We start from the raw sequence: 22,867 nt of genomic DNA, 5'->3' as shown, positions 1-22,867 counted from the left end.
GTTTATACACAGTAAAGGCGCACTATTTTCACCGGTGTGCGGAAGGAGTTTATTGTCCTACGGTCGCGGAAAATAATGTTGTCCGTGAAACTTTAAGCATGAGAAGCATAGCGGGGGGGGGGGGGGGGAGGCGTCTTGGCATCGGGGGGGTGCAATTAAGAGGTGATATTTTACAAACATTCATCTTAGTTTCGGGGGCTCCGTATATGGGCCTATTTGGAACTTATTGATAAGTGTCCAAGAAGTGCTATTGTTTATTGTTGATTTTTATTATTAAGTATTTTTAATTCATTTTAGATGTTGCTTACTAAGTTAGACATTTCTTTCTCACGATCAAACCAACTTAGTAATTTGTTTTCCTTTTGTTATCCATCCAACCGTCAAACCGTAAATTGTTTTTTTAATTAATCTATCATTTTAAACCTAAGTCATCCTCGGTAATAAAAATGCTGAACAGGTTCTCAGGTTTTCGAGAAGCACTTTTTCGAAAACCTGAGATCCTGTGTAGCATTCTTTTACAGGTTTAATTAAACATTAGCAAACCTGAAGTAGACAATAGTTCAAAAGACAGTATTACTATTTTCAAGATCCAAACAATTTAATTTTAACTGTAAGTAGCAGGTAAACATACCTTGCCTATCATAGGTGACCCGAAGGCATTTTTCTTCTTCTGCACATTAGAACCACCATTCTCAAACATGTTCCTGATGGGTTTTTTTTAAAGACAATTCCCTTTTTAAAATCGTTGTAGAAGGAAAAAAATCACAATTATAAAAGCCCTAATTTTATTCTAGTAGTGCAAGGAATAAAATTGCGACTGGGAGTGAGGGGGGGGGGGGGGGGACATTGAAGAAAACCTCAGACACTGCGCGTGAACTGAAACATTCGGTTGACTGAAGTACAAGTCTATCGTCCTATAGCGCCCTCTAGTAACTAGTTTTTCCGAGGGAAGTTTGTAAACACGATATTCTTCACTTGTTCAGACCTTTATTTGTGACTACTTGTTGCTTCTTTATCGGGTTTATGGGTAAGAACATGTTGTTTTTAGATGCTCAGAATATTATAGATATTATTGTATTTGTACTAGCATGTAGTTTGTAACTGTTTATGCACAACATTTTGGTATGTTTTTAGTAGGTTTGAGACCACACTGTGTGTGGTGTGTGTCGTATCTTTCGTGCATGAGTAGTACTACAGTGTAGTACGTCATGAGTGCATTGTGGTTTGATTGTTGCTGTGTATACAAAATAATGTACATCGTTTCTTTGCAATTAAATTTGCATAAAAATGATTCTAGATTGTGTTTCATTTTCTTCTAGGCTAAATAGAGTCAAAGTAGTCATTTGGTAAGCAGGGTTGAATGCTGGAAGTTATCAGCTCGTCTAAAGCGTGAATGGTGAGGTTTGTTTTATTCTCAATTTGTATGTCATAATATTAATTGCATGATTGTTATTTTTGTTTGTTAAAGGGCTACACTAGCCCTGGTAGGACGTCAGTTCAACCTGGGCTAGGTCTACACATGTGTTTTGGGGCCGATTCATTGGAAAAGGCAATGTTTTGTCAGGGTGATTAATGTAGAAATACCTTTAGTTTCAATGCAGGAGGAATTTATTGCTGTATATAATCCCACTACAATCATGCCATTTCAGAGCTGAGGTTCACAGAGACACAAACATATCTTTGAGTAGTGGTTGTTCTGAGACGAACTGGGGTTTGTCAAATCAAAATTTTGATCAGAGTATGCTCCTAACGTCTTCAGGAGAATGCTGATTTGCATCCTCTTGAAGACGATCAGAGCATACTTAGTCAAACGTTGAGTTGTCAAACCTCTCAGAACTAGCACTATACTCATAGAAGAGGCCACAAACCTCACCTGATTGTCTCCCACCATGCAAAGTTTCAAATCCTACTCAACATGAACATGGTGTGCGTTACCTAAAACCTTACTAGATTATTTATATCTCATCGCCACCATGCAAAGTTTCAAATCCTACTCATGTACATGGTGTTACTGCAACCTTACTAGATTGTATCTCCACCATGCAAAGTTTACAATCCTACTCATGTACATGGTGTTACTGCAAACCTAATATTGTGCCTTAGTCAATAACTCTCAATTTTGTGTCAATTTAAGGTGAGCTAGGCTCTGAAAAAATCTGCCTCAATTTTTTCTTGGCGTAGGACTCGTTTCTCAAGGTGCCAGCTTTTTTGTTGAGAAATCCATCACACCCCTATGACGTTTTTGTTTTTGTGGCGTGCGTAGATCAAAAAGTCCCCGGACTTCCCCTGTAAACTAGGAAAGAAAACTGAGTACTTTATTTCAAAAGGCTGGGAGTCTTCTAAAAAAAATTTAAATAGTATTTTGTGTATAGTGGAGTCATCCTAACTTGGTTGCGTCACTGATAAGTACGCCCTCTGTTGGTAAAAGTGAGTACAGAGCGCAGTGGTGATAAGACGGGGCGCTTTCGCCCCATCCCAGTGAGGGAATACATATTCTTCCTCTATGGTATAAACAAATTTTAGGGAACAAGTGTTTGTATGGAGAATTGAAATGTAAGAGAGAGTGATGTGGTAAACGCCCTCTTGAGGGATACAGGTTCTTCACGAGAAGAGCTCGAGTGCGGTTTCTATAGCCCAATCACATAGGTTCATATTAACATCTCAAAAATTACACGACATTAAAGTCAAAATACTTTTAAAAAGATGAGAGCGGTTCAAGGTTGTTAGCGCCCTCTTTTGGGGAAAGTTGAGACAAATCAACACGAGAAGGTCTTCCACTAATGGACAGTACAGGCGTGAAGATGTATCTCTACCTCCGGGTTTTTAGGGTGAGGTCGCCGCGAGGAAATGAAACGAAATTCAATGCCTAAAAGGATGTAGAGGTGCGAAGAAAATCAGATATGAAGAGTGATGGATACCTAAACGGCTGTTTTATGAATAGTTCTAAATGAAGACTGTTTTACTGTTGCAATAATCGGCTGGTTGTTTATTTCGATGACGGTGGTAACTGCGGATGTTATTTTTCTCAAAACCCATTCATAGTGTTTTGTTCCAACCTGCATTTTAATATGGAGTTCATGCCACTTGTCCGTTTTCAACTTTGTGGAGGGGGAAGTTTGTCCTTCAAACCCCAAAGTCAGCGCTTGGACTACAAGTAGATAGAGAAACAACAGATCTATTTGTGCTCAGATAGTAGGGGAAAAGCATCGAAATTAACAAAGTGAAACTTAGACTGGAGAGCATTAACTTTGCTGATTGGTTTTCATCAGATCCTGTGTGGGTTTCTATAAATTGTATTAAATGTCATAAGTGGTCGACTCACAAATCTTAGCACGGTTTCCCCTTACTTTTGACTAGCCATCTGGGACCAGTTAGATTGTTATTTCACTAAAGTCCCCAGCTCTTTCACTAGCTCAGAATTTGTTTCAATAATGAAATAGCAAGCCGGTGCCATAGGGAAATCTGTCACCCAATATGGGAAATTAGAATGGGCTGGAGGAGGACGGTTCAAAAGAGGGCGCTATCATCAGAAGAAGTTTGTACACAATTCGTATAGCGGAACAGCATCACAGGGGGACAGAATCTCCTGCCACACGGACCACTTGCAGAGAACTGACTGGTCCTCTGGATCGATTTTACAAAGAACTGAGGACTAGTCCTATATAACTTAGGGCTAGTCTTAGGAGCTAAGAAAAACCTAAGGCTAGTCCTAAGTTAGGACTAAGTCTTAACTCTTTGTGAAATCCACCCTTGTGTGTTTTAAATGGCATTTTGGAATACTGTACTGGGACCACTGTTGAGGGACGTTTAATTGTTGGATGTAAGAACAATATGATGGGGGTGCCCCAATTGAACAAACACAAAAACTACAAATTAAAAGTTCTTGTTTCCTCCTTATGAGTCAGGATGGACATGGGTGTGGGGGAGAGAGAGAACGGTAAACACATTTACTTTTTTATAATCGTATGACGTCATTCAAGGTTATGATTTCCACAATACACCTCTGCGAATTTTAAGGTGTGTCCTGGAGTTTCTTAGAAATTAATCCAAGAAACAATGCGGATCTAAAATAATAGCATAATAAATCAAATCCCAATTATTGATTGTTTCCCATATGGTGACTATTGACCAATCAATCAAATCAAATCATGCCCCCCCCCCCCCCCCCCCTCCACAAACTACACTGTCATGTAGGCCTATAGCAATATCGCAGTGAGTTTACCCAGCAACTCGGATTTCATTCGATGTGGGTGTCCTGGCACTTTTAACTCGCTGTTCTTTTTTTATTGGTCATTTTTACGAGCATTGTGAAATGGATGACTCCACTCGATTTGGGCTAAATTGTCATTGTTGATGGCGGCTGTCATTGTTGGTGACCGTACTAGCCTGTCATTGTTGATGAAGGGTTTACACGGTGAGTTTGTACAATTTCTACACAACAAAACATAAACATCTCTATGATAAGTTTGATTGTACCATATTTGCGTTAAGATGACGTCACGTAACTGGTACCACACACCCCACTACAGTACACAGGAATCGCTTGAATGGCCTGGCGTTTCGACCCTTAAGCAGAGTCCTCAAAGGCTAAATGACACCATAGCAAACACAATAAAATATACAAATCATACAAAAGTAAACAAAATTCCTGAATAATTAATTGTTTAGTTTAAGAAGAAAACAAAGTTGTTCACATTAGCCGACTTAAACCGGTTTTAAAAGTGCGTTCCTTTGCTCCTAAAGAAACTAACGTCCTCAAATTAATTGGACTAAATTGAAAAGTGTCCTGAACAACGTTTGTCATCACTGTCGAGTTTTAATCCAATAACTCCAATTTAACAGCATTGCCACATAATTTCCGCTGATGGCCTAAGTTTTCTCTGCATGGAGAACTTAAAGCGAAAAGTTGATACTTCCGCTTAACATGTAAGATAACTAGCAGTGGAATCCGCGGTGATCATTCACGTAATTTTGTCCTTGGAGGCGACCTCACAAATATATCAATGGAATTAGCTACAAATTGGATGAGTTTTTCTTCTTTCTCTTGTCAAGATGCAAGTTTAGCTTAATCAAGCGAATCTTAAAGGCACTGGACACTCAAATTAATAACTGTTAGCATAAAAACATATTGGTAACGAGCATTGTAGAGCTGTTGATAGTATAAATAATAAGTGAATATGGTGAGAAACGGCTTCCTCTTTATGTAGTTTTTGAGGAAGAGGTAATTTGGTAATTTGTCAATAAAATATCAAAATACTTCAGGCCTGAAGCCCTTTATTATTCACATTAAACAGACTAATTTGTGTAACAAGGGTGTTTTTTCTTTCATTATTCTCTTGCAAGTTTGATGACCAATTGAGCCCAAATTTTCTCAGATTTGTTATTTTATGCATTATGTTGGGATCACCATGTGAAAATACTCGTCTTTGACAATATTGCCAAAATGTGGCTTGTGCCCTTACCAACAGCATGCATCTTTCCTTTTGACCGGTCCCTCCTCTCCCACCGACCCAGCCCCACCGTCATGGCACCATGTAGCCAATGCGAGGCGTGAAGGTATCAAGTCTGTGTACAATTTCACGGCTCTGCTTACCACACAATAAATTCAGCGCTTTAAAAAAAAATTAGCAAGGCAAAACCAACTTATGCTAACCAAAAAAAGGGTAACAGCCAAAGTATGTGTAAAATGTGCAAGTTGTGACTGGTATCCCGCTCATTATTGCTTAGCAGGGATTTTAAAGCATTATTTCCCCTATGAAATTGGCCCCATGAGTATCAAAGATGGCGGAAGAGCATGCTTATATCAAATAGCAGCGATCGTAATGCACATCGCGTTGTGGGTCCTCTTCGGCCGCCATTTTGTAACTAGGGCTCAAAGTTTATCTATCCGGAAATATTGCTGTACCAGAATGCAAAGTTCCTATTTTGAATATTAACGGTACGTCTAGTTTTAAAATAAATCTGGAGTGGTTAGTTCCACGCATAAAGAATACCTCGTAATTGGAATACTCAAGCTGAGAATCATTCCATGCAGAAACGCTTCCCAGATTGAAAATCACTTTCTTAAACACTACATTTCTTAGAAGGGTATTGTTTCTCAAAAGTTACAGACATGTCATTAGCTGCAGTGATTCTTGCCAAGTAAGTTTTTGGTAATACATTGTAGTACCAAAGGTGTACTCCCTTTAACAAATAATTACAAAAAACAAGGCTTCGAATAGCGATATGAAAATCACAAGAATTGATAGTTGATAGGATTTGTAGTTCAACTGAAATCGCCTCATGTTATCCCTGGAGTTCTTCTGATGGAGATAGTCAGTTTGGGCATCCCCATGGGAAGAAATACTGACATCACTTCAAGAAGTTAAAAGGAAATATTTACTTAAAAACAGTCTTGGAATTTTGAGATAATTTATAATTACGTTGGAGTAAACATAGCACGTGTTATGTCCGATGGCAAAGTCAAAATGTTTTCACTCTGTACACGAATGACGAAACGAGTGGACTGAGTCATCTTTCAAAAGACAAGATATCCGTTTTCCACTCACAAAAAAGAAGAGTTGCCAATCTTTTCGGCAATCGGTCACAAAGGTAGACCGCTTACCACCGACTGCGTCCCGGCACAAAAGAAGCGGTTTGAAGGTATTGTAGCAGCGGTTGTAAAAACTACATTAACAACCTAATGAGGTTTGAGTTGTTCCGACTGACCATTTCAAGGCGGTGGTTTTTCACCTCATTTAAGTAGCTCAATCAACGAACTGGTGGCAGCGTTATGTCTTTACATTTGGAGTCTTCTTAATTTACGTCTTTCCGGGGGAAATTGCAAGAAGGTTTGGATTTTGCAACAAGTGCGTCTTGGACTCGGGTTGGTGCACTCTCTCCGTTTTTTTGCTTTGGACTTGATCGTGCCGTCCTACACCAACAATGAACTGTTACAACTCGTCATCAAGATAATTTGGAACGCAGTGTGGGGTTAACAGCCTAAACAAATGTTGATCAATTTCTTGCTGGTAAGAAGTCTGCATCGGCTTGTTGGATTACCTCTCTCACCGAGACTGCAAGCTGTGTTAGGAAAATAAGATCCCGTCGCTGCAGCAGGCCATTTGTGTGTGTTTCTTTTTTTCTTTTCTTTTTTTACAAGGGAATTATTTTGAAATGGATTTTTTGCCTAAAGAACAAGATCTCATGCTGGCCGGTGGAGGTACAGGCTAAACTAAGCCCTAAGGCGAGCTCTCCTTGCCCGGCGTGTGGGCCGTGCAGACCCGCCCTCACAACTCGCTCAACTCGGACAGATAAAAGTGCCAATCACACCGCCAAGTTTCTTTCATAAAAAAAACTTATAATTATGAAAGAGTATAACAAAATAGCACAAAATATAATCGGTTTTCACGAGGCAGTAGCTTGGAGCTGGCAGTGACAGATGCTCTGTCGTCACGACAACGTATATCTTTTTGGAACTGATTCCATCCATTGAGTGGAAATTCCAAAGAATTGCTAAAGATTGTTCTCTTTTTTGTTATAAAAAAAAGATATGACCCACGCACTGCGGTCATCTCCCTGGAGAGACGTGTTGCAAGTTACTTGAAGATGACTAGTTGCCCTGCTATGATCATCACACCTGGTGATTTCATCTCTACATCACTTTGTTGATTCAATCTTCATTCAGCATCGTTAAGAACAAACGCGAAACTTCTTTGAGCTACATCCCTCTCGAGACACGTTGGTGGACAACTTTGCTACTCTCAACTTTCAGAGAACTTGGTACCTCCATTTCTTGCGGGTTGTGTGGAGTCTCCATAAGAGTTGCCAAATCTCGAACTTGATTGACATCATTTTCTAGGTGTGTATCTTCAAATTTCCGATTGGAGATTCGTTTACGGATGGACAATTATCGGCGGGAAAAACATCACTTGTCCTTTTTAAAACAAACGTCAGTGGATTCAGTGCTCGTTGATTACTTCTGGCCGGCTTGAGAAATGCATTAAAACGAAGTGGACGTCTACTGCCCATCATCGACTCGAGACCGCAACGGAAAAGCCCGTTTAGCCTATATGAAAGTGACTTAAAATATTTTAAGCAGGAAAATATACATTTATGAACAAGTAAGACAAAAAATACACACCACAAACACTGAAACCTGTTCCGAGAACTTATAACTCACAGCGGAAATTTCAGTTGACATAATCAGGGACTTCGACTTGATTCACCGTGTGGCTAGGTTACTATCTTCACGGTAACATGTGGTGTTCAGCCCCGTCGAGGTATACTCTAATAATCGTCATTGCCCTCTGCACATTAAGGTAGGCTGTTCTTTGCACTCAAAATATAAGACCCCCATAAAAATAACCATACACCCCTCCAAAGCTGTCAAATTATTTTTAGATTTACTGCACAAATCTTTTTGGGGTGATTTTTAAAATTGCAACAAGGTGTTTCTTGGCCTCGTGTTTTGCGAGATGAAAACAAGAGCGAGGGACGCCTAGCGGCGGGAACCATACCGTTGCCCGTAGCGGTTCACCACGTGTGGAGAGCGGAACAAGGCTGTCTCTATAGGGTAATGGTGTAACACCAACTGCACGATTAAAACCCATTTTATTAGAACGGTATGAAAATAGGTTTTTAATATCTTTACCTTTACTCTCAGTGGAGATTCTTCGAAGTATAGGTAAGATGAGTTCGAAAAATAGAGCTCGATACGAGGAAACGGGATAAAAATGTTATATTTTAGAAATTAAAATTGACTGTGCCAAATACCCAATTAAAGTCAGTGGACACTATTGATAACTACTCAAAATAATCTTTAGCATAAAAACTTACTTAGTAACAAGCAATGGAGAGCTGTTGATAGTATAAAACACTGTGAAAAACTGCTCCCTCTGAAGTAACGTAGTTTTCGAGAAAGAAGTAATTTTTCACGATTTTGATTCTGAGACTTCAAGTTTAGAATTTGAGGTATCGAAACCAATCATCTGAAAGCACACAACTATACGTGTGACAAGCGTGTGTTTTCTTTAATAATTATCTCGCAACTTCGACGACCGATTGAGCTCAAATTTTAACAGGTTTGTTATTTTATGCATATGTTGAGATACACCAAGTGAGAAGACTGGTCTTAGACAATTACCAATAGTGTCCAGTACTCAAGTGTCTTTAACGCTTTAGAAGCCTCTGCTATACCTTCGTGAACTGTCACAACTTGACCAAAGACTACGTTTTGATTCTACCAAGGTGCAACTGCCGAGTAACATCATCGGCAAATGATGAATTGTTTGCTGGAAGTCAGCTCATTAATAAGACAAACCCAATGCAGACAAAGGGTGCACGGCAGGACAACTGGGCGTTGGCCAGTTTTACGCACTTATTACAAAACCTGGTATAGCTAACACTTGTTTCAAATTATCAGTCCGGGGAATTAACTTGTTCAACAGATGACTTATATCCAACCATTATTAAAAACAATCGCTTCTCAATCAACTAGGTTTCAAAAACATAAAGTTGTGATTTTTCTAACACCGATTACAGAGTTCCCAAAATCTGATTTCGACAGAAGACTTGTATCCAATTATTAAAACTGGCTGTGAAAAGAAATGCCCGACCTTAACATAAGTTTAATTTGAACATCCTGAGGAAATATTAAACTCTTAAATCAATTTTCCCTGGCAGATCAGTATGATTTTAAAGTGCATCAACCAAACCCTTTTGTGTTAACAGAGCACATTTTTCAAAAGGAAACAAAATCAGTACTTTAAATTGAATGTAATCGTGAAGTCAATTTAATACAAATTAAAATTACTATTTTTTTTTTCAGTCGCAAACAAGTAGATTTGTAAACAATTCATTGAATTTTTTTTTTTTAATAGATGGAAATTTGCATCGGGGATGAAGAATATTAATTTTGGTTTTTACCCATATTCCAAAATATGATAAGCTGTTATTTATTTAAATATACATATTTGTTTGAATATGTTCTCTTTGTAAATGTTGATCGACAGACAATTTGGACATGTCGTCCAGGCAGCCTACACCAGCAATGACATGACAATGCTGTCCATGGCCGAGAACGGGGCCGGCAACAGCAAGTACTCGCCCGGGGCAGGAGGAGGGGGAGGCGGCGGGGCCAACGGGGAACTCTCCCGGTCATCCAGTACTATTTGCCGGTCTTACCCCGGCCTGACACGGAAGCAGTTGCAGCAGTGCCGTCGGGCTCCGGACGTCGTTGCATCGGCCATTAACGGCGTTCAGATTGCCGTAGATGAGTGCGCGAATCAGATGAGGGGCCAGCGGTGGAATTGCACAAATCTACGGACGAAGAACGGGAGTCCGTACACCAATGTCATGATGACGCGAGGTAAGTTTATCATAAAAAACACAATAATTTATGAACGAAGCACTACAAAAACAGAACGGTGAGCAACACCAATGAAGAAACAATACTATAGGCTAAAAGTGCACGTTAGGATCGAGTCTTGCACTTTTTTGAAATTTCTTTTAGTTTGGGTAACATTCTAGTTCACAGAAAACAAACTTCAAAACTGTAGCAGAAAGAAATACATTATTTGAAACAGAAATGGGGGTTTCGCACATAGAATTTCTGTAAACTAAAAAAGTACTAATGGTTGGATCTTTTACTTATTTTCAACAACGCTTACTCAAATCAGTGATTGCAGAAATCTTTGAGTGCGTCAAAAATATTAAAGGCGCAATGATTCAGTCACAATTTCGGCTCTTTTCGAAACTATGGCTTGTTGAGCTCAGGCTCAATCAGCCTGATTGAAGCCCCGTAATAAAAGCGCACGTTTTATAAATCACTGACGGAGCCTAAGCGCAAAGCCTAAGCCTAAATCGTAGTTTTTTAATAGGCCCATTTGGGTATGCCATACGAAACTGCCGAACATTTTGGTTTTGCAAGTTGGCTTTTAATCGCAATAATCTTATAATTCGTCATGGAGGAATTCCAGCCTGCCAACATCCTCAACAACTGTCCCCAGTCACCGATAATTATCTGAGTGGAGAGATAAATGTTTGCTAAAATCCAGGGAATTATATTACTATGGGGTGACGAGTGATTGGTTCCCAGACTGCTATATTCTGTAATCATATAGACGACACTGATAATGCCATTTATTACCGAGTCTGACAATGCAATCAGTGCAAGGTGAACTGTCTATACGAACTACAGCAAATAATACAAAACATGAATTATGAGAGTTAAAATAAAAAACTGCAACTAAATTTCAAGCACACACAATAAATTATAAGTTGGATGATGCCTCAATTACTTTATTAATATTATATTCTCTTCCTTGTAAAAGAAGCCTTGTTATTTGGTTACTTCGTTATAAATTATTGCTCTGGCTTTGTACTGCTGTAGTACAGCATACTGTTTTAAAATATGGACATATATGTGAGTTTTAATTGAATTGTAAAAGGTGCAATTTAAAACAACCGGCACAAGCAAGAAATTGTTGCATGAGCAAAGATATTGGTGAAGCAAATGTTATAACCACGGAATAATTAACATCAATATGAAATGTGTCATTACTGGTGTGCTAATAATTATTACTTAGCAAGTTTGGTTCTATGTACTTAAAAGCTGCCCTGAGTATAAGCTTAAAAAACCAGGGCTGAAAACTGCTAGCCGCTAAAAAATGACACGAAAACGGATCCAGAAAATCATTTTGCTTTAATAATGTTTAAACAGATCAAACAGTTTTGGGAAAAAAACATGCACAATAAATTTACATAGTAAACAAACCACAGTGTACAGTCATTGACGTTGAGACACACTTTTTATAACAAACTAGGTCAGCAAAGAGTATCTCTACCTAATCACATCTTTTAGAGCCAGGTTTTTTTCTCTATCTCGCCACGCCAAAATGTTATCCGGAAGAAGACGTGGGAATAAAGAGGATATGATCTATAAACATTCAGGACATGGGATGACCTTGAAGGTGTGTTAAGATTCGGCTCCTAACGGCTCGAGGGATGGATCAACCACTAATCCCAGTGTCTTTTATAAAGTCACCAGCGCAGGTGTCTCGCAACGCGCCGTTCGTGCTCCGTGTTTGTCCCGGGTGATTATTTGGGGCGGGAAATGAAAAAGTGTGTGCCACGCGAGGTTGGGTGAGTTTGCAGTGAGAGTAGGTTATAAAGGCACTGAACACTGTTGGTAATTACTCAGAATATCTTTTAGCATGAAAACTTACTCGTTAACGAGTAATGGAGAGCTGTTGATAGTATAAAACATTGTAAAAATCGGCTCCCTCTGAAGTTACGGTTTTTCTTTAAAACAAAGGTAGCATTAGTTGAGGTCTTTTATTATGCATCTGAAAGCAATTAAGTTTGTTCAACAAGGGTGTTTTTTGTCTTCTTCATTATTCTCTAATTGAGTCCAATTGAGTCCAAAGTTTCACAGGTTTTTTATTTTGTGGATATTATGTTGAGATACACAATACTTGTCTTCGAAAATGACTTAAGATGTCCAGTGCCTTTATAGTGTTCTTATTTTATTTTGTGGGAGTGACTGTTGTTTTTTTTTCTTTCTATAGTGTGTATATCAGGGCAGGATGCTTTTGCCCTAATTAATTTATTTCACATTTAGGCTATGCAAAGAACGCAAAATTAATGTAGGTGGATCCTTCCCAAGAAATCGGCGTTTTTGTAAACAATCGAAAGATACATTTGAGAGGTTTGCGCATGCGCGGTGTAGTAAAAATAACGATGAAGTTGCGGTAAACTGATCGCTGATTGGTGGAAAGTTCATTTTTGTTGATGGACATCCGGACAGTACTGTTGTTCAATGTAATTTATGAAAGCTGTAAGAGCACTTTTACACAGTCGATCCTGATTTATCTCGGCTAAACTCTTTCCATCAACTTCCAGTCAGTTTTAGTATGATACTTGCAGCGTTTGGGCTCAAGTTATCTGTTTTTTCCTTGCGAGTATCCCTTGATGAAACTTGGAATTAATGCAACCCCAAGAAGTGTTGATACACGCACTCTGTAGAGGTTACAGGAAGATATCATTCAATCACCTACCTTTAGGAAATGCTGTTTCCCGTTAAAGGTTTTGTGAGGTGTGACAGTATTACACGAAATGTGCCAATCATGACACGACAATGCCCAAGGTCTGGCTACCGATCCTCGTGATTGGACCATTTGGGCGTGGCAATGCCAAAGGCCTGTCTATCGAGCCCCGTGATTGGACCAATAATAAGGCTTGGCAATGCCAAAGGTCTATCTAATCGAGCTCCGTGATTGGACCAATTAGGCGGAGCAATGCCCAAGGTCTGTCTACCGAGCTCCGTGATTGGATCAATTTTAGTTGTGGCAATGCCTAATGTTTATCTAACGAGCCTCATGATTTGACCAATGTCTTACTCAGTTCTGATGATCGAACATTATTTTCCTGTCTGTGTAAATAATTATGTCAGTGATTTTGTTGTTTACAAATTGAACATACAGCAACTTATTTTCTGAGGTTTATTTATTGTGAGAGGTGTAAACTTTATCAATCAATCAATCGTCTTGGATGTGATCCCATGTTTACAAGTTGGATTGTTGTATAAAAAAAACCGAAATTTGTGCTGAAACGTTTATCAATTATAATGTAGGGCTACTCAAAACGAAATGCACTTCAAATGGATTTTTCCCAGACGACGAGTTATTAATATATCCGACTTAAGGCAAGACAGCTAATAGTACAATCTCATAACAAGCCTTTAAAAAATGACACCGAATGCAGTTTTTCAAGCTTCAACAATATGTTCATCCCGTCGAACAGGTGATAGTAGAAATGTACGTAATCAAGCTGAGGTGAAGAAACCAATGCCTGCTCTAGACAGGGTTTGCTCCTAACTTATTTAGTGACTGGCCAGCAGGACCTATTATCTTGGCGATTCACCAGCGTTTTTCACTGGTCCATATTTCAAATGCTGATAAAGAAGGTTTTCAAGCTGAACTATAGCGAGTCGGACCACTTGGGAGTGAATTCTGACCGGTCCTCATGTCTTAAAGGCAGTGGACACTATTAGTAATTGTCAAAGACTAGCCTTCAGAGTTGGTGTATCTCAACATATGCATAAAATAACCAACCTGTGAAAATTTGAGCTTAATCGGTCATCGAACTTGCGAGATAATAATGAAAGAAAAAAACACCCTTGTCACACGGAGTTGTGTGCGTTTCAATGGTTGATTTCGAGACCTCAAGTTCTAAACCTGAGGTCTCGAAATCAAATTCGTGGAAAACTACTTCTTTCTCGAAAGCTATGGCACTTTAGAGGGAGCTGTTTTTCACAATGTTTTATACCAAACTCTCCCCATTACTCGTCACCAAGAAAGGTTTTATGCTAATAATTATTTTGAGTAATTACCAATAGTGTCCACTGCCTTTAAACTGGCATTTGGCCATTAGACCACTGTAGAGAATGCTAATAGTTTGTGGCAACGATTTACTTCTTCGGGCAGATAACATTAGGTTTGTGCGAGACATTTCTCACCTACTCCTTTAACCCAACCTGACGCTTGCACGGATAGTTCTTCCTATCTGTCAGTGCCCCGACAGTCACAACGCTCCAGCGGCGTCAATTCCGAACACTGACTCAAACAAAATTTGGCAGCATTTTCCCAAGGTCGCAAAAAACACCAAAGTAGAAATTTTTCAAAGTAACTTTTACGTAGGATGCCGAGACTGAAAGTCTACATGGGTGCAGGTGAACTGTGGTTTCCATCGGGTAAAGCCAATAGAAAAAAAAACTAAATAAAGTAGTAAACTTGCGGGTACAACCATGCATGTGTATATCTTTTTTGTGGGAGTGTTGGCTCTCAAGAGATAAAACCTAGTTACCACAAAGCTTTAACTCTAGTAATCATCGGAAATAATTCAATTCAACACAATTCAATTCAATTCATTGTAATTCAATGCACTTTTATTATTTTCATGTTGACAATGATAATTGAAAAATACAGTTAAAAAACAAAACAATTTGTATGATTATGAAGAGATGGTTTCCACAATAAAATGAGGAAAACAAAATCAAAGACAATATCGAGTGTAATTAACATGCTAACCAACATGCAGGAAAAAAAAGTTAAGCATACTGCTCTTGTAATTAGGAGGTATTTGCCCACAGATGTACTGGCCCGGACGTTATTGTACGGTGGGGAATGAAGGACTTTTAGGGTAGGGGTGTGGTGTGGATGGGGGTGTGCATAATGGATGTTACGTATTAATTTGAAGGAAGACTCCATGAGTTACAATATTTTTGGAGGAATTGAGCCTATGAATGATTTAGATTCGCATCACAGACTGAGATTTTGTATGAGTCTATAGTTTAACTTTGACATCTTTTGGACTAAAAAATGAAAATTAAACGTACCCAACAAACAAAAATCAGGCAAATTTAAGAAAATGTGATTCACAACACAGGTATCATGGGAACAACGGCAGGGCACCAGTCAGCTCATTAGAAGTTACCCTTAGTACGCATATAGACAACGATGATTCACATATAAAAGGTATAACCGGGCACCAGCTGCCATGTTACCTTAAAGCGATCACATCACCGCCTAAAGCAGACAACCAAAGTGACATGTTTGCCCCGACTTAGAAATCTGACCTTCTCCGGCGCCAAAACGAAAAAGGTCATAGAGACCTTTCGAAAACAGTCGAATTTTGACGCAGTTGGGAGTTGTGTTTTAAGGTGATCTTCAAGGTTTTACAAGGCGGTTAAATTTCTCACCTTACATCTTTTGAGAAAAGGATTTCTCGTGATAATATTGTAAAGTTTCATTTAGCTAACAGGTAACAAACAAATAAACACCCCAGCACCAAGAAAACAGAAAGACATATAAATGTTCAATGATGACTGGCACCCGTATTCCTTGTTTTGGCGTAAGTTAAAATGACTCTAACAAAACAAATATTACATTTTAATTTGTATGATTGCATTTATCCTGTGATCCTTAGTGATTGTGTGAGCTGCAATTGCGGTTTGTTGTTATGCCTACTTAAAGATTTAAAAAATCAAAAATTTAAAAACTGTGATAACATTGTTTTTGCGAAGAGGACCCTGCGCGAACTGACCTGTAATGTTGTTATGAATCATCCTTATTGATTAAACTTAACAACTCTAAATTGCTAAACTATAGACCAACCTCATATAGGCTTAGCGCCTTTATGAAACCGCATCGACTTAAAGGGTTTTGATACCTTTTGTATATCACGTTGTTGCCGATGACATGACTCCCTACGCACTGTGAATGAAGATGTATGTAATAAAATTTACTTCCAGAAGCTTCAGCTTCATTAGTCGTCAAGTTTGAAGAAAAAAATGTGAAAATCACAGAGCAATGTTTTCAGGGGAGTCGCGTATACGTTGTTCATGCTTATATTTTTTGTCCGTTGAGACGAAAACTATTTTCGTAAAAACTGTTTTACTCATTTCTCAAAAATTTCAGCACCTCACCAAGTATACATTATTATAAGGGAAGCTTACCATCATTATCTTCGAACCGTGTAAGTTTAATGTATAATCCATGGACATTGTGTTTTGTGTCGTACAAAAGTACCCAAAATCCCTTTAAAACAGTTATTATAATCAAAACATTGATTTTACAAATAGCCGCAATTAGTCAACACGGAACCAAACCTCCCTCCAGGATATTACAAGAGTCAACAATAAACGCTATTTAGGGCTAAAATACAAAAACCCATGTACACACATCGCGTATAAAAACATATATCGCTGTTAAATTGTTTTTGTTTTTGAAACTGTATCATCGGCGTGTCCCAGGGCGCCCTGGTGAGTCTAATAACCCCCCACTGGTAAAAGAACCGTCAACTTGGGCCGTGAAGGCAACGGTATCCCTTCAGGAAGGTTTCGTGATCAGGTTTGATTGGAGTGGACATAGTATGGAACCTTGAGGGACACCAGTGTGACAAAAGAAAAAAAGAGTTGCAAAATAGTAATATTATTCGCTATTTCGAAGGAAAAAACACGAATTTCAGATTTCATAAAACAAGTGAGATTTATTTATAGGCCTAAATAAAGCAATAATTTTGACGGTAAGGTTTGTGACGATTATGAATGATAAATGACATGGTCTAATATCTAATAATTAAAAGATGACTTTGTCTAATGCAGACCTTCTTGTGGTAGGCTATAGACAATAATAATACGTGTATAGGGAAACTGTAGGCTGATATTGAGATGTTCGCTTACAGTTTCTGTTTGTGAATGCACAGTTTAAATTATTATAGGGACCTACTCTTTTAAAAACAGTTTCTGCAGCTCATCCCCGGGTCAAATGTCATCATGATTGCAAAGTACAATTAATTGTATTGTACCAATTTCAAAGATGAATCATCATACAGTCTCTCATTCACGGCCAACTTGCCATACTACTTGCCAATCCGTCTGGCATTTTTCATTTTCCCGGAACTTAAAAAGGTTCAGACAGGTTTCTCAACAATGAATCTTTGAAGGCCAATTAAAAACCAAGTCAGCTGGAAAATTGATGAACTTTTTAGGTGGCTGTTATGGTTAATTCCATTGCAGTTTTCTGTCTTCTAAAGTTTGATAGTTGTGTACCCCGATTAAGACTGGTTACACTGATTCTCTTGATGTTACTTCTTGAAACATTTTAATAAAAAGTGTCCACTTTGTCACTAAACTATTTTCCTGAGGATAGGCCTACACAAGAAAAGTGAAAGTTTTAACCAATAAGAGGTCACTGTTTATGTACAGTGGTCTGAAACACCAGGCAGCAATAGGCCAACATTTACACATTACCGTAATTGATTTAATCAGTGATTCGTAGCTGAGCTGTTTCAACGGCAAATTCCCTGATTTTGTTTTAAAGACTTGCCTTTTTCCGTCAAACTTGGGATCTAAAAGCAAATTGGCACGACCGCACTGTCCCTATATACATCCCCGTTGTTCATGACCTTCACACGGGCTAACGTTTCGGACGCTACGGCTGTTCCATTACCGGAGGGACGGCTTCACCTTGCCTCGTCGGGACATGCTGTAATTAACCCAAATATGCATTGATTAAGATAATTAAATTCGGTCTCCATCGTTGCATTACCCCATATCCGGAATTTCGATGACCCCCTTTTTGGCTAATCACGCGGTGTATAGACTAGACTTGATTCAAGTCCCGTTCTCGTATGAGAGGTCCCTATATCGCACCAACTGCTTCTGTAACAAACAAGCCGTATATCAGTGCATTTTGGGCAATGCATCACAAAACAATAGTTTTCTGCCGATGGCGCGGCATGGGATTGAGACTTGAGTCAAGTCTATGTATAGACTGAAGGCGAGGAGCTCCTTTGGGTGACGGTGGGTTGTGGGGAGGAGGGTGGCAAGGGGTGCCTTTCTGACACACGAATAGACGAACCCGTGGGGGAAGCGAAGAATTGAACATAACATCTGCCAACAAGTCTCTTATAATCAGTCCCTAAGACAACAGTAGAGTATAGAATCCTAATAATAACACATCCACCCCTCCCCGTCCAGGCAATGCGGAGCCAAAAGAGGTGAGCAACGGCCGGTAGACCCATGGGGACTGACGAACCTTAGCACGGTAGCTGCTAAACTGGATTAACCCCGTTTCGCGTTCTGTCTCGGTCACTTGTCCGCACTAATGACACGCTGATTAAAGGAAGTTTGCCTGGAAGACCGGTATTATCATTTTAGACACATTATCGCATATTTAAGCACATTATCCCATAAACCAACTCACTCCAGTAATACTGAAACCATTTCTATTATTTATTGGTGGGGTTGTTTAAATTTATACTAAAACGGCATTGGACATTTTTGGTAATTACTGAAAATAATTGTATTAGCATACAAACTTTCTTGGCGACGAGCAAAGGAGAAATATTGATAGTTTAAAGCCATTGGACCCTATCGGTACAGAAAAACAAATAAAAGTTCACAGATTTACAAATAACTTACAGGGTTTACAGAAGGTAGTGGTGAAAGACTTCTCTTGGAATATTATTCCATGAAATGCTTTACTTTTTGAAAAAACAGTAAAACAATATCAATTCTCGATAGCGAGAATTACGGATTTATTTTAAACACATGTATGTCATGACACGGCGAAACGCGCGGATACAGGGGTGGGTTTTCCCGTTATTTTCTCCCGACTCCGATGACCGATTGAGCCTAAATTTTCACAGGTCTGTTATTTGATATAGAAGTTGTGATACACGAAGTGTGGGCCTTGGACAATACTGTTTACAGAAATGGTCAAATGGCTTTAAAACGACCCTTTGGAGTAACTTATTTAAAAAAAAAAAATGAACTTCTCACTAAAATATTTGAATCTGAAAATTACTTCAGTTCTGCAGCCTTTAATCAGGCACCTGAGAGCACACATAATTGTGCAACAAGGGTGTTTTTCTTGCACGATTTTCTTGCAATTTCGATGACCAATTGAGCCCAGATCTTCTTAGATTTGTTATTTTATGCTCTTTGAGGTACACCAAGTGAGAATACTGGTTTTTTACAATTACCAAAGGTGTCCAGGGGTGGATTTCACAAAGAGTTAAGATTACTCTTATCTCTAGTTAGGACGAGTTCTCGTCCGAGTTCTCGTCCGAGTTCTCGTCCGAGTTCTTGTCCGAGTTCTCGTCCGAGTTCTCGTCCGAGTTCTCGTTCGAGTTCTCGTCCGAGTTCTCGTCCGAGTTCTCGTCCGTGTTCTCGTCCGAGTTCTCAGCCGAGTTCTCGTCCGAGTTCTCGTCCGAGTTCTCGTCCGAGTTCTCGTCCGAGTTCTCGTCCGAGTTCTCGTACGAGTTCTCGTCCGAATTATCGTCCGAGTTCTCGTCCGAGTTCTCGTCCGAGTTCTCGTCCGAGTTCTCGTCCGAGTTCTCGTCCGAGTTCTCGTCCGAGTTCTCGTCCGAGTTCTCGTCCGAGTTCTCGTCCGAGTTCTCGTCCGAGTTCTCGTCCGAGTTCTCGTCCGAGTTCTCGTCCGAGTTCTCGTCCGAGTTCTCGTCCTAACTTAGGATGAGCCATACGTTTTTTTGTATCTCTTAGTCCTAAGTTAGGACTAGTCCTAACTTAGGACTAGTCCTAACTCTTTGTGAAATCGGCCCAAGTGCCTTTAAACAATTGATGTACGTCAACAACAGGATCTGTAACAAATCGAAATAAAATATCAAAACAAACGGAGTTATGGCTCATCATAGTATTCAAATACAAATTTAGTTTTTCAAGTTGATATTGTAACAGTCCTAAAACCCTAATCTCATTGATATAAAACAATCGAACCGGAAAGACAGTCCAGACTCCCAACAGATCTGCTTTCTTACAGACGTGGAAAATGAAAGATACATGTCAGAAATTGTCTGGCGGTGAACCACCATGGCAGGCATTGTGACACATTCAATCGACAAATTCAACCCTTTAGCGAATCCAGTTCCTTCGTGGTGGCGTAACCAGGGATGAGGCACAGGTGGGGGGGTATGCCCGTTTACCCCCTGCCCCATTTACAATCAGGACTTTTTAGATTAACAATTACTTGGGTAATTCATAAAACTCACATTTTATGAGCTTTAAGGCACTGTACACACTTGGTAATTGTCAAAGACCAGTATTCTCACTTTGGTTTATCCCATCATATGTATAAAATAACAAACCTGTGAAAATGTTGACTCAGTTGGTCATTGAATTTGCAAGAGAATAATAAAAGAAAAAATACCCTTGTTGCATTGCTTTGCAAATACCCTTGTTGCATTGCTTTGCAAATACCCTTGTTGCAGAAGCATAACGAAAGGCTTGAGCTGAAGTCTTTTATTATTAATTGAGTGAGAAATTACCTCTTTCTCAAAAACTATAGTTTTACGTTATTTCTCACAATGTTGTTACTGTCAACAACTCTCCATTGTTCGTTTACCAAGTAAGTTTTTATGCTAAAAATTATTTTTAGCAATTACAAATTAATAGAGTCCATAGCGCAGTTAAGTTTGAATAACACAAGTCGATCTTAAAAGACAAATTTCAAAATCTGTATTGTAATTGTGCCAGATCTTTCCCAAAAATACTGTCTGTTAAAAATTGATGAACCTCAACTTCACATTTTTATAAAATTTGATATCATCATATATATTTAATAATGAAGGCAATTTCAATTCGGACCAGGAACTTTAAAATAGAATGTTTAAATGAATCGGACGCCTCAACAGATGAACCCCCCCACAATATACAGCTCAAAAAGAACATCAGTTACGAATAAAAGCTCCCTCTGAGGTTTTCTTGGTTATTGATGTTTCCGAATTGGAAATCCTCGAGTTAACCTTATGGGTAGAAACTGTCAGCTTTGTTTTATAACCAGTAGCGATTCAGTGTTGGAATTGGTAACGGGTGTTAAAATGCCGTTTGCGCACCAAGTGGGCGTATATAAGGGATGCGTTTAAAGGGATTGGATACGTTTGATAATGGAAATCCACTATTTATTTCAATCCTATGGTTGCAGACCATATTAATAAAACATGTAAAAAATCAATTTCAAAAAGTGGAAGCGTTTTTTTAAGATGTTGCCGAAATACTGGAGCGGTTATGTTGGGAAATCGTAAGGCAGTTTTGTCTTCCTTATTAGAATAACAAGCAATTTTCATTGTAAACAAAATGGCTGCCATTATACTTGTTTGCTGTTCTCATTTTTCTTTTCAAAGGACAAACCTGCGATGGCCCTACGGCCAAAATGACATTAACTTTGACTGGGTGCCAAATGCCACGCCTGTATCACCAAAGGCACACTCCCAGAATAACAAGCAATTTTCATTGTAAACAAAATGGCTGCCATTACATGTTTGTTGTTCTACTTGAATGTTTTCATTGGACAGATTTGTGATGGCCAACATCCAAAAACCTTATGGCATAGGTCTATATGTACCCTGACTGTGTGCGAAATAACGCTTGTATCACCAAAGGCACACTCCCAGAACAACAAGCAATTTTCATTGTAAACAAAATGGCTGCCATTACTTGTTTGTTGTTCTACTTAAATGTTTTCAAAGGACAAATTTGTGATGGCTAAATATCCCAAAACCTTTCTCATGGCATAGGTCTACATGTTAACCCGACTGTGTGCCAAATCCCATAGTCAAAAACACAATCCCATCACCTGCTGCATTTTGATACTTTGCGCAGACGACTTTTTGCACACATTAATTAGCCCCTCCAGTTCCGGGAATATGTTCCGAGTCAACATTATAAGCTAATCCGGTAACTATTTTACTGTTCCCTGGAAAACTCCATTCATCACCAGTGTAGTTATATAACCCAGAATCGTAAAAATCCTTAAATTGTTCTTTTAATACCAATTTGGAGATTTTGGTTTGCTTTTGTTGTTTCTTCGAAGTGGCGGTGTTCGTTGAATACCCGAAAGGATACCACTTGAATATCTAATGAATGGCGAAAACTACCCAGAATCGTAATAAACCTTGTTATTGTTCTTTTGTACCAATTTCAAGATTGTAATGTGGTTGCTTTGTTGTGTTTCTCCGAAGTGGCAATGTTAATTATATACCTGAAAAGATACCGCTTGAATATCTAAACAAAATGTGAAAACTGCCCGCTAAATTTGACCTCCTCGTGCACCCATGGTCTGTAATGACATCTTTATTTCAGATAGTCTAGATTCCGTACAAGCCCCACCCAACTTAGCCCAGAGAATAATGTCACAGACCAAAGGAACCTGACAATAATTTCGTACTTCCAGAAATGTGCATTTTTCACAGACCCTTGTGTTACTTATTCCAATTGCATGTATCTGTTTGACTTGGAGCATAAAATTGGGCTATTCTTGCAGGAAATCCGACTTGAATTATAAACCAAAAAGGAAGAAATGGCGGG

General features: G+C 39.0%; 1 protein-coding gene across 3 annotated transcripts in view; it reads left to right on the top strand.

Moving 5' to 3' along the window:
* The first annotated feature begins 948 nt into the window (after positions 1-948).
* LOC139940051 (protein Wnt-10a-like) overlaps positions 949-22,867 on the top strand; it is a 39,950-nt gene continuing 18,031 nt past the window's right edge. Inside the window, exons 1-3 of one of the 3 annotated variants that reach the window (XM_071936264.1) lie at positions 949-1,027; positions 1,320-1,396; positions 9,993-10,348. In XM_071936264.1, the coding sequence (XP_071792365.1) occupies positions 10,036-10,348 (313 nt within the window). In that variant the 5' untranslated portion in view covers positions 949-1,027; positions 1,320-1,396; positions 9,993-10,035. Of the gene's footprint in view, positions 1,028-1,319; positions 1,402-6,766; positions 8,301-9,992; positions 10,349-22,867 lie in introns of those variants that run through there. The other 2 variants (XM_071936263.1, XM_071936262.1) reach the window with 2 other exon arrangements.

The sequence above is a fragment of the Asterias amurensis genome, chromosome 7 (genome assembly GCF_032118995.1).
Source record: "Asterias amurensis chromosome 7, ASM3211899v1".
NCBI lineage: Eukaryota > Metazoa > Echinodermata > Asteroidea > Forcipulatida > Asteriidae > Asterias > Asterias amurensis.
The sequence above is the reverse complement of the archived record's forward strand: the minus strand, read 5'-3'. Positions and strand labels throughout refer to the sequence as shown.